Source organism: Accipiter gentilis, chromosome Z (genome assembly GCF_929443795.1).
Source record: "Accipiter gentilis chromosome Z, bAccGen1.1, whole genome shotgun sequence".
NCBI lineage: Eukaryota > Metazoa > Chordata > Aves > Accipitriformes > Accipitridae > Astur > Astur gentilis.
Window position 1 is genome coordinate 87,710,803 of NC_064919.1, and position 11,757 is coordinate 87,722,559.

Genomic DNA, 11,757 nt, shown 5'->3' on the forward strand with positions numbered 1-11,757 from the left:
ACAACCGAAAATGCAAGCAGCATGGTAAAACCAGCCGCGTTTTGCCTCTAATCCCCAAATTTCACCCCAATCCCTTTTCATACCTACAGGTTCTCAGTGTGACTTTTCTTTCTTTTTCCAGGGCCTAACCTCCCCAAGGCTCAGGTGAAAACAGCCTCCCTCGGCTTGGCAGGAAAAGCCAGGTCACCTCTGCTGCCCGTCTCGGTGCCCACGGCCCCGGAGGTCGCAGAAGAGGGCCACAAGCAGACGGAGGACTCCGCGAACGTAAGCACCATCTTTCAGAGCCAGCCTTCTCGCGAGGCTCATCGCCATCCCGTTACATTCTCGAAGCCCCAATCTGCACGTTAATTTTTAGATAACGATCTGTCCCTCCTTACCTAAGGTATTAGGCTGCAGCTGATAGCTGTTGGAAAGTTAGTAGAAAGTTCTGGCAGCCGGTAAAACTTTTCTGTTGGCTTTAATGGACTTTGGCGTGTGTGATGCAGGGGAGAAGCGAGTGCTTAAATTCTGCGTTAATATTATCCACGGGACAACTCACACAGCCTCTCCTGAGTGCCCTGAGTTATCGGGAGAAGAGAAAGAGGGGGTGAGAAGTGCGATAAGGGAAGAAAATAATTTTGGCTGGAAAAATGAGTATATAGTAATACCAGATAATGGTGAGAAAAATAACATTGAAAGAGTAGATAAGTGAAACTGAAAAGGTGGTGAAATTAGAATAATCTTTTCACTCCTATTAAGACTCTCTTAGAGAAAGGTCTCATGTGAGCTAGAAGATGAAAACAGTGCAAAAGAAAAAGAATAAGGAAAAAAAAGAAATACATTAAATACATGTTGTTTATCACCTCTTTTCATCTACTTGCACAGGAGAATTTTTTGCTAGGCACTATAGCGGTGATTTGTCCAACATTTCATTAGTGAACCCTTTTACACTTTCAACCGGACTGAAGGGAAAGACAAAAGATTTGCTTTAGACTTAACGTGTGGAGGGTTTGGGTCTGCTGCCTGATTAATGCAGGACAACAGTGTTTGATTCCTGCTTGTCACTATCAACGGCCTAAAAACATACTTCCACATATAGTCACAGAAGGATTCTCACGTTTTGCTGGGAAAAGGGGATGCGGGATGATGTAAGGGATGTGGAATCTCCTACTGGAATGGGGATGGGAAGGAAAACACCCTCCATGGTAAAATTGCTGGCATCAGGAGTAATTTAACACAGGACATTTGGTAATACAAAATGCAATTTCAGCTCTCAATACCTTTTTTCATCACAGCAGCACGATTTCGATCTCAGGAGAGACACTGCTCAAGCTCCACAAGTGTGAGGGCAGTTCCAGGCAATAACAGTACAGGCAACAAGCTCATCAGGCGGTCAGAATTTGGGGAGAAAGGCTAGAATTTGGGGATTATTTTTTTTAAGCTTGATTCTGCAGGTGCTCTTTTAAGCTGCCTGCTCCATCCCACCTTGGGGACTGCAGGATTTATACAGCACTGTCAGATCTTTTACCGGGAAAAACCCACATAAAGAAGTAACGTTTGAGCTCCCTCTCAGTGTCTGAAAGCAGAGGATCGCTCCTCTTGCTCTTGCCTTGGCAATTTTTGAGTTCAGTGGTTCCCAAGAACGGATGCCGTGCTGGTAATTTTAGGTTTTGCTGCAGATTCTCAGTTGACCATACCCCAAAGGGTGACTTTCCTCCAGCCCACTTAGGCGCTTCTGGAAACTGTTCCCACTCTTCTGCTCCCACTAAAGGCCACGGTAGAAATTCCCAACCACCAGCGATGGCTGAGAAGTTCAGCTAATTGCTGGACGAACCGTCACAGCCTGCCCTGGGAGAGGGCGTGTTTAGATGAGCGTTTGACGTCTCTGTTGGCTGCTGAGCGATGTTTTCATAGTCGCCCCAAGAGTGGGCGACTTAACATTGCTCTAGCATGGTCACCCCTGTTTTTCAGCTTCCATGTTAAGCCCAGAGAGGCTTCGCTATCCAGCCTGTAAGCGTCAGCCCACCTTTGAATGCTCCAGGTCCCTGAGGACCACGTGGGGAAGATGTCCCGGTGAAGATCCCGGGCTCTGTGCCGGGGGGGGAGCGCGGGGTCGGTTCCCATCGTGCTGCCCGCTTATGTGTGTGTGTTCGTTCACTCGCAGGTTTATGAGCAGGATGATCTGAGTGAACAGATGGCCAGTTTGGAGGGGCTAATGAAGCAACTCAATGCTATCACAGGCTCAGCCTTCTAACAGCTCTTGATGAAGCGATAATTATCCCGGAGCATTGCAGCATACCAGGATTTCACACGTACCACCCACGTACACCACCCCATAAAATCATCTTGTTCCCGGTCCCACTTCTTCAAGCGCAAGGAAGATTCCTGCAAAGTCCTAAAAGGAATGATAAGAAGAAGAAAAAGGAAAGAATAATAATGGAAATGTTACAGAACTGTGGATCTGGCATCTAAAGTGATGGAAGCGTGGCAAAACGGATGACGTCATTGCTGCGGAGTCGTAGCTGACGCCACCAGATTGCTCATTTTGATCTACTAGTCTTCGTAGAGCTCAAGTTGTCATGACTAACTCATGTTTTACTCCGTAGAGGTTTGTAGCTCTTTGTATAGATCTAGTCTTACCTCATGCAAGTATGTTTTTAAACATAGACCATGCCATTAATGAGACAAGTGTTGTAGGTCACTCGTTTGGGTTTTTTTTTTTAAGTATGTAATTACTGACTACAAAAACACCCATAGCAAATAATCACGCCACCACGCAAAAAAATTGGAAGTTTTCACAACAGCACAAAATGAAAAGACAAATTACTAATTTCTTTTGTCGTCTCTGTCACTCATCTCACACAAGTGGTGGGGATTAGCGAGTTGCTGTAAAATTCAGCCATTTTAGCAAGCGTTTGTAAATCCTCTCGTAGTTAATGTTTTATGTATGGCAAACAGAGAACCAGGAATGTAAAGGAAGAAAAAAAAAAAAAAAAAGTCTGCATTGGTGGCCTGCTGCCAGCCAGCCAGTGTACACTTGCAAAAAGAGGACATAATATGCAATCTTCTCTGACACGCAGTCATTACGTGCTGAAGCTTGTAATAAAACTTGTCTGCGTACGGGTGGCCTTTGTGCCAGACTGCCCCGCGATGACCTTGGGAAGTGCTGGTGGGGCTGCCGCGAGTCGGAGCAGAGAGAAGAACGGAGCTGAAGTTTCCCCCAGCCTTTGCCATCCACCCCGCATCCCCCGGGATGGCTCCGATGCGAGGACCCGTCCACCCGGGATGACGATGGGCGGAGGATGAGGAGGGCAAAGGGGTGGCAGGCGCTGGGGGCTTCCCACGGGCAGGACGCGAGCCTGGGGGAAGAACCACAGAGAACGGTAAATAACTGATAAATTAATTAGGAGGGCTTTTCTGCAAGCGTAATGTTTCCTGGTTGAGCAGCAGGACACCGTGAACCATCTTTAGGGATTCCCTCTCCTTGTCCTAGAGCTTTAGCTGCGCATTACAGTGTTTATTGACAACGATAACTGGTTGAATTGACTAAATTTTGTGTGCATACATTTTATTGCGAAATTTTCAGCTGCATTCAGCGTTAATCCCTGTTTATGCAGCTGAATCACCAAAAGGGAACTAATTTGCATATTTATCAGTTAGGAGGCTGCAAAACCCAATAAGAGAGTTTCAGATGAATTATTCCATTCAGCTCTGCCTTTGATTTCAAGCTTGAGTGGGTCATAATTTTAAAAGAGCATGGAAAGGATAGGATCTTTACAACCTAATAGCTCCTTTTATTAGGTGGGTAATTATATGTGAATCTCCGAATAAAATATTTTGAGTAAAATGGCACTGCAACAGAAGTAATAATTCAGATTATTTTCTACGGCCCCGTGCTGGAAAGGAAATCAGATGTCAAGGAGGAATTAAAATGCTTCATTAGGAACTCTAGTGTGTTTGTGAAAATGCTCCTTTAAAAATGCCTTGTTATTCAATTTACTAAGATTTTAATGAAATATTTCTCAAGAGTGAGGAAATCTTGTTTGCATGGGAGGCTGAGCTTTCCAGTTCTGAAAGACTTGTAACCAAAAACCTCTACTAAATATAAAACGCACAAATCTTTTCCTGATGAAAACCCAGCTCAGCTGTTAGACCCTATAAAATCACTGTCTCCATTTTAACTGGAAAAAAAAGAAGGCTTAATGCAGCTTTTGAATAGCTAACCGTCCATATTTGCAGAGATTGACATTGTTGAAATAGAAACATAAGGTCAAATCCGTCTCTCACTTATCATTTATGAAATATCTCTTACCCTGGATTTGCAGCAGAATAGCTGGGAACCGAAACCGCCCCCAGGACTTTACAGAGCAGCACTGCACCTTTTTAGTCACGGAGTACTAACCCAGGACCAAGTATATAACAATCCCAAATTGCCTGAAATAAGAGGAGCCGCAAAGAGGTTTGCAAGTTGGATTTTGTCTGGTTTGGACACAAGCGTCGTAGTGTCCGGGCGCTTTGGTATTGATCCCCCTCTTGGTTTTGTTCAGGCGTCTCTCTTCGACTTAAAACGCTAAGCCCCTGAAAGTCTGCAAATTGATCTGGCCCTCCCATGAGCGCTGCCTTTCTTCTGCCATTTGAAGCGTATCTATTTCCAGGCTCAGCCCGTTTAAATCAATAACACTTGAAGAGCAAGGCCAAGGTCCGCGCCAAAACAAGTCCTCGTGTCCCCGGGAAGGAACAACTCTTATCGGCTCAGCCCGGGCAAGACGCAGCCGCTTCCCACCCCCTTTCTAAATAAATTAGTAACAAACTTCTGCTGCAATTTAAGTACGTTCAGCATACGTCAGTAAAACTCAATTATTCCATATAAACACTGAGGTTTTGGGGTTGTGTCGGGGGTTTTTTTAAATTTTCCTTCAGCTCTACCCTTCACCTCCCCTGAGCCACATGACACTAAATTTGGGTGTCGCTGTCCTAAGGAGCCTTGGAGACATTCCCAACCCTCATTTGAGGACAATTTTAGTACAATACCTAACTAATTAGTAAGCAGGCATTTCTTTTAAGATTTCACCTTATGTGTGAACTATGTAACTTGCAAAACTCAAATGTTTTAGCACAAAACTTCCACATTATATTTTGCTGATGCTCTATGTATTTGCAGTGAGCTTGGCTGAGAATTTCTTTGGATTTTGACAAATTCCTCAACTGCCAGAGTATTTATAGCCCATGACTATCTCAGCCGTGGACACTCCCAGAAAAATGTAATGAGAAATCTGCCAACGCATGACGAGCTTATGAACCTCGATGTTACCGTGGAAGATCGTGAGCTAATCAATACAAGAGGGCTGCCATAAACAGGTAGAAAAAAAACCAGCAGCCAAAAAAGGATTATTTTTTTTTTCTCCCTCCCTCTTTTTTTTTTTTTTTTTTTCTGCTCCAAGACCTAAAGATGGAGCAATATCAATGGTTCGATAGGCTGAGCACTCCCTAGCTCAGCGTCTTTGTCCGTGGACTGCTTAGATGTTCACTTCTGGGGAAGAGGTTCAGTCCCTTTGAGAAGCTGTCAAATTTTTGGAAGGGGGAGGATAATCTGCTCGTTCTTGCATATGACCTGATTATGTCACAATTTGGGGCCGGACAGCGATACTGCCAAAATTTTGCCGTAGGGTTTGTGGTGTCACTTCTCGGGGAGCGAGGACCATCATATCCCCTATACTGGTCTGGCTGTTTGTGCACCCTCATGTTAGGGAACCGGTAATTCCCCACTAAAAGGCAGCCAGAAATTGGAGAAGCACAGAGATAGTCACGTAGCTCCGAGCAGGATTGCCCGCTCCAGAGTTTCCCAACAGGTTTGCAAATGCTTCAAGGGTTGGTCCGTGCTCGCCCCGCGGCACCCAGCCCACCACCAGCGGCAATGCGCGTCCCAGTACGCTCTGGCAGCTTTGCACTGGTGGCGAAGGAAATCACACCCACGAGGCTCCCGTGCGGCTTGGGACATCACGTGTGGGATGCTGCAATAAGATTCTGCCGCAAAGTGGCTGTTCTTTGCGTTGGCTCTCCTTGAGCCTCTTCTTCTGGTAGCCTTGCCTTTAGGTTTTTTACAGGAGCATCTTTTCACCAACCCCTTCCCAGAGCCAGCTCCTTAAAAACTGGCTTAGGTAGAACTGCCGCATGTCTGGCCTGATTCCCTCCTTGACGTTTTTAAAGCCTAGATGATTTTTAAAAAATGTTTCTCTAGAGCTTCTGGGCACGTTTGCAGTGTGTGCTCGCTCGCTCTGACACCTTCTGCCAAAACACAGAGCGCAACCCAGAAAACACCAGGCAAAACGATGGCAGCGCTTGTTCACACGTGGAAGGATGGGAATGAGTTAACGGTGAGGCCACCTCTGGGTCCTTCCAGCCCTTGGGAAGCGTCAGGCATTTTATTCTGCAGTCAGAGCTGATGGTGTAATTCCCGCTGTAGCTCACCGAGGGCCCTTTCCCGGGATGCCCGCCTAGCTGGCACCTAATGCTGAATCCCGCAAATCCATACGCAGATGCTCTCACACGCTGCCCCGAACAGGCACGAACCACCTCTAGCCATACCAGTGGACACCGGTGGGAAGCAGAAGGTGGCGAATCCGCAACCCCCTCGGCCTCATTTCTGAGATGGATACCTGGAAGCTGGATGGAAGAAAGGTTTTTTTTTTAAAAAAAATCGTGGCTTCACAGGTGATCAGAGATTGTTTTTTCCTGCTGGCTTTGTTTCCCTGCATCCCCCATTAGCTGCTCAGTGTCCTGTCTGGTGTCGAACTGGGTTCTCGGAGGCTCCATGACTTATTTTTTCACGTTCTCAGCAAAAGGCATTGAACGCATCCTCATTCTGGTCTGGGTTGGCTGGAGAACATGATGCAGCCCCCCCCCCGTCACGAGGCGGCACGAGCCAGCGTGCCTCCCTGTATGCTGTACGTGTATTTCCAAGTGCGAGGAAGCAACGTCGGTAGGAGAAGGAACAATGCTGTTTTTATTCTTGTAAAATAGACCTGGCGATTCCTGCGTTTGTGAATTGCCACCGTGTTTGGGATGGGGTGGTTGGGGGGGGAGGGTGTACTTTTTATAAGTAATATTTAATTTATTATTTAGAGTGTTTTCTTTTGGATAATTTATGATACAAGGGATACCTGGCTGGAAACCTAGAGCAGGCTGTTAAAGCTGCAGTGTGCCCATGTCCCCGTGTGCTGGGCTCTGGTCCTGCCTTACGCACCCCAAGCGTGAGGATTCGGGGGGGTCGGCAGTGGGACCGTGCCGCCGAGTCACCGGTCACCGCCACTGTCACACACACCCCACGGCTGCTGTGAAACACTGGCTCCAGCCTGTAATTCAATGTCCTGGCACTGGTGAATGCCATTTAAAGGGCTTTGTAAGGTAATTCAAAAATTCTTAGCATACTAGTGATATGTTTATCTGATAGAAATGGGTTATACTACAGCTTTAACTAGCCTTAGTTAAAAAAAAAAAATCTTGTTGTTACAAAAGGCCTAAAGATGGCATTTTGAGCCTATAAACAGTTTCTTTAAATTGTCAGACTCTAGCATTGTTAACCAAATTAGAATAGTGACTGCAATATTTAAGTGTAAATCTTGTTCTATGAGAAAGGAAACTTGCTTACAGTTTAAAAATAAATGACTGTTTCTACACACAATCTTGTATACTACTACATGAAGAAAAAGGGGGTTTTGTAATGCACTGTAGAACAGTCTCATATTCATTTTTTATAGAAATGTTATTCCAATGGTGCATTTTTTTGTTTAATAAATAAAGTTTTGATACAAATTCTCTCTCTTTGTCTACTACGTTGTACGACAAGCACTGGGTATTGGTCGCTGCATCCCAGGGTGACCCCGCAGCTCCCACCCCACCACATCCCATCCAGCCCTGCAGCATCTGCGGGCTCCATCCCTGCTGCATTGCTCCCCTCCTGAGCCCCGCGTCAATGCGATTTGCAATTTGGGGCTCAGTTTAAGGTGAGTATCAGGGTCCGCTCTGGATGCTGCAGGAGCTGTGGCCATTTGGGGAAAGCTTTGGAAGGGGAGAAGTCGTCCTCTTGCGAAGGAAAACGTGATGCCACCGTGTAAATGGTTGTCCAGAAAGGTAATTTCACACGCTTGGGAACCAGCTCCGTATCAGTAGAGAAAGTCACGCTGGGCTTGGCTTCCCAATGCCACCAGCAAGCGGAGGGCTAAAGCCACCGCGGGCTGTGCTGTACCCCCGGGAGCTTGAACGTCTGGCACTTTCCATGTTCCCGTGTTGGGCTCGGGAGGTTTCCAAGACGCTCCTCCAGTTACTGCATTTCACAAACTATTTTCAGTCTCCCCATAAGGGAGCAGCCGGGATTTGGATTTATTTCTGCTCCCGTGCCTTTTCCCATCACGTTTCGATGCTGCTGTTGTTTCCCAGCGGTTGCTGAGCCTGCCTGCCCTGCCTCCCACAGGCATCGTGAGTTAGTAGTCAAGTTAGCCAAAACAATGTTGGGTGATGCGAGCAACCTCAAGACACGTTCATGTTGAGCTCTAAGCACTCAACACGTGGATTTTTTCATAGCTGTCCCATCCGGCACCTACCTGTGAGCGTCTGCAGGAGGCAGCACCCAAGGGAGACGATGCTGCCAGCATCTCCTCTGACCCCATAGCCCCAGGACCGCACACAGCGAATGTTCTCCAGACCCTGATGGGTAACTAAGGCAGCCGGTTCGGTCTCTCGTTGCACTTTGCAGCCTTCTTTCCTCTTCTGTCCTATTTCTCGTGTTGCAATTGTTGTTTCTCCTTTACCGGAGTGCTCTCGTGCTTTGTTACTGGGGTCGTGGGTGTTTGCATTGCTAAGCCACCCTGGCACTGGGTGCAGCCAGCTGAGCCAAAATGCTTTCTAGGTCCCCTGATGCTGTGCTGCAAATAATTTGCAAGGCGGACTAGGTGGGAAGGGCACGTTTTACGTACGTTATGCCCCAAACCCTCCTGTCTTCCACCTTCCTGTATAGGTGCTGAGAATGGGTGGTTTCTCATCTGATCAGAGGAGACGGGGGCAAGTCCATATTCTGAATAAAACACGTTTAGGGCACTTTTGACCTGTGTGAGTTCTGAGGACCTCCTCGATGTCTCCTCTTGCCAGCAGAACCATTCCTCACGTTCAACATCATGGCCAACTGCCTGGTGTGCCCATATTTGTTCTTTCATGCAAGGCTTTTCTTTCTCGTCTCATTTGGAGGATTCAGAGTAAAGTGAACATGGGGGTGGGTGGGGTGTCTGCATTTTTTCCCCATTATTCTCAACTTTCAAGGCTGCATAACAAAATATGACTCTGTGGAAGGAATTGCTTTTCTTCTCTTACTGTTTGCTCTTTCAAGGTCTTGTCCAAAGAAAGCAGTGCGGTTTACGGGGCCAGAGCTTTCATGTTTATTTCTAAAAATTAATACCACTTTATGGACACTGAAGCCCTTTTTCTGTTCTTGGCACAACCTTTTTCAATATCAAAACTCCTTTTATTTCTAAACTCCAAGCGGTGGCAGGTACCAAATCATCACATCAAGCAAGTGGGAGGATTTTTTGTGTTTGAAGACTGAGATGTAAAGAGAAATAAGAAGCTATCTCTGTAGTTAGATAACGGTATTAATCCTGCTTTTGAAGCAAGTCAAGACCTGACAGTTCTGTATATCTGTGATGTCGAGAGCGACAGAGGCAAGGGGCTGAGCGAGACCGGCCGGCCGTGGGCCGCCCGTCCCGTGCGCTCGCCCTCTGCCCACCCGAGCACATTCCCATCCGGGCAGGATGGGACCTCGGTGCTGAGCGGGGACTCTTGTCCTGTGCCCCAGGGCTGTGCTCAGCTCAGCACCGAGGCAGAAAGCGGCCGGAGAAACGTTGCCCGTGTAAGCATTTCGCACAAGCAACTTGCGCTTTTCTTCCAAAGTTTGGGTTTGATGCTAACGAGGATGGTGGCGGAGCCAAGCGTGGGAGTGGGTGGTGGGAAAGGGGCATTCTAATCGGGTCAAACTTCGGATATTTCCAGATGTTTCCAGGGAAAGGCAGACATTAATTTCATTTTTTCCTTCAAGAGTTACTGCATTTTAGAAGGTTATGCGAAATGAAAGTCAAAGCTAAATTGAAAGCTCAGAAAACTCTTCCAAGGACCCCAAATAATGCAAGCTTTGGGGACTTTTGCCTTCCTGGCACTTTGTAAATGTTAGATTCTCCTCTGTAGGAAGGGAAACCCCCCTCAAATACCTTAATAAAAGAGCTCAAGTTGACACCACGGTGGGACTTTCCTCCAAAGAAGAAGGACGTGAGCTGCCTGCGGTTTGGTTTCTTGGGCTGAAGGTAGGGCTGCTGCGTCCTGCTGAAAGCAAAGGGGGGTCCTTGTCCCAAAGGAGGATCCTGGAAAAAAATGTGGGGGGCATGCCCCAAACCACTGCTTTTGTTTTTGTGCTGGAGTCCTTGAAAAACCCTTTTTGGTGTTGTCAGTGGGGATTAATGGAAACCCTTTCTATTACACCATGTTTAAGCACAGAGAAATATGACTGTAGGGTAAACCAACCCCTGATGAATTGCATGCGTTGAGGCTTTAGTTTGAATTTAAAATGGTGGCATTCTAATAAATTTATCATGGTTCGGGATTTTATTAGTAAAGTGGGAATATTTCGTTTCCTGCACAAAAAGATGTCGATCTCTCTTGGGGCCAATACATTAAATCTATTTGAGTTTTTCATGTAACAAAATAATGCTAGTGTAGGAAAGGAATCGGTGGACGGTTTAGAAGAAAATATTGTTTTACTTTAAGTCAAACTGACTGCAAGATCAGTGTGTTTTGGTCTGAAGACCTGTGCCTTCAGCATTTGTGGTCACAGTGTGGGGTTTTTGGGGGAAGCTTTGCATGCCTGCCACTTTGCTTTTCCCAGTGTCTAGAAGAAGAGGCTGCAGCCTGTAAATATTAAACCATCATAAAAAATGACTGAGCCTCTGTGGCTGAAACATTTTTTTTCCAAGCGTGAGTGACCTGGAGCCACGCGTGGGAGGGTTCGAGCCCTGCCTTCCGTGGACGGTGACTCCGTCGCTTTAGCAATCTGCGCACGACCGATGCACCGCGGAGGAGTCGGGTGCCGCTCGCCCGTCTGTGAACAAGGCAGTTAGCCACAGGCCAAAAAAAAAATAAATCTGAGCTGGCCATCAGTGTGTTTTCTTTAATAAGTAATTCACAAACAACCTCTGGAGAGGCTCGGCAGCTCACCGATGGCTTTTCACTTACAATTTCTCCAGCTATGATTTCATGACCACTCCGCAGGAGGATGCTGGGGCACGTGGCTACAAAATGAAGTCAAACATAGTAAAACCAGCTGGTGGTTTGAAAGGAGGTGCAGAGCCTGTAAGCAAAAATCACTCCCTGGACAAGCAGCAGCATGGGAAACAGCTCGGGGGAGCACTTACACATTTTGTGTGTGTGTAAAAACGGCCCCTTAGCCCACTCCGTAAAAGAAACAAACCCGGGAAATGCAAGAAAGCAAATCTGCTGTGTGCAAAAGCACCTCGCGGTGATTTTTTTATTATGGCAGTTGCACAGGAGCACGCCAGAGAGACTGCAGTAAAATAGGAAAGGGTTGAGATCCAACCCAGCACCGCCACTGGAGTCACGCCTGGGCATGGAGCATTTCCTCCGCTTTTATTTCCAGCTGGTTTCAAGCAGGCTGAAGCTGAGGTATTTGCAGGAGCAGACAAAGTCATTGCTGGAATATATAAGCAACCTCCAGCCCAGGTC

The 11,757-nt window shown here is 46.8% G+C and overlaps 1 protein-coding gene across 1 annotated transcript in view; it reads left to right on the forward strand.

The window, feature by feature from the left end:
- Positions 1 to 2,655, forward strand: part of DCC (DCC netrin 1 receptor) — a 572,354-nt gene extending 569,699 nt beyond the window's left edge. The window contains exons 28-29 of the mRNA XM_049794299.1: positions 122 to 264; positions 2,144 to 2,655. Of these exons, the coding sequence (XP_049650256.1) occupies positions 122 to 264; positions 2,144 to 2,233 (233 nt within the window). The 3' untranslated portion in view covers positions 2,234 to 2,655. The remainder of the gene's footprint in view (positions 1 to 121; positions 265 to 2,143) is intronic.
- The last annotated feature ends 9,102 nt before the right edge of the window (positions 2,656 to 11,757 follow it).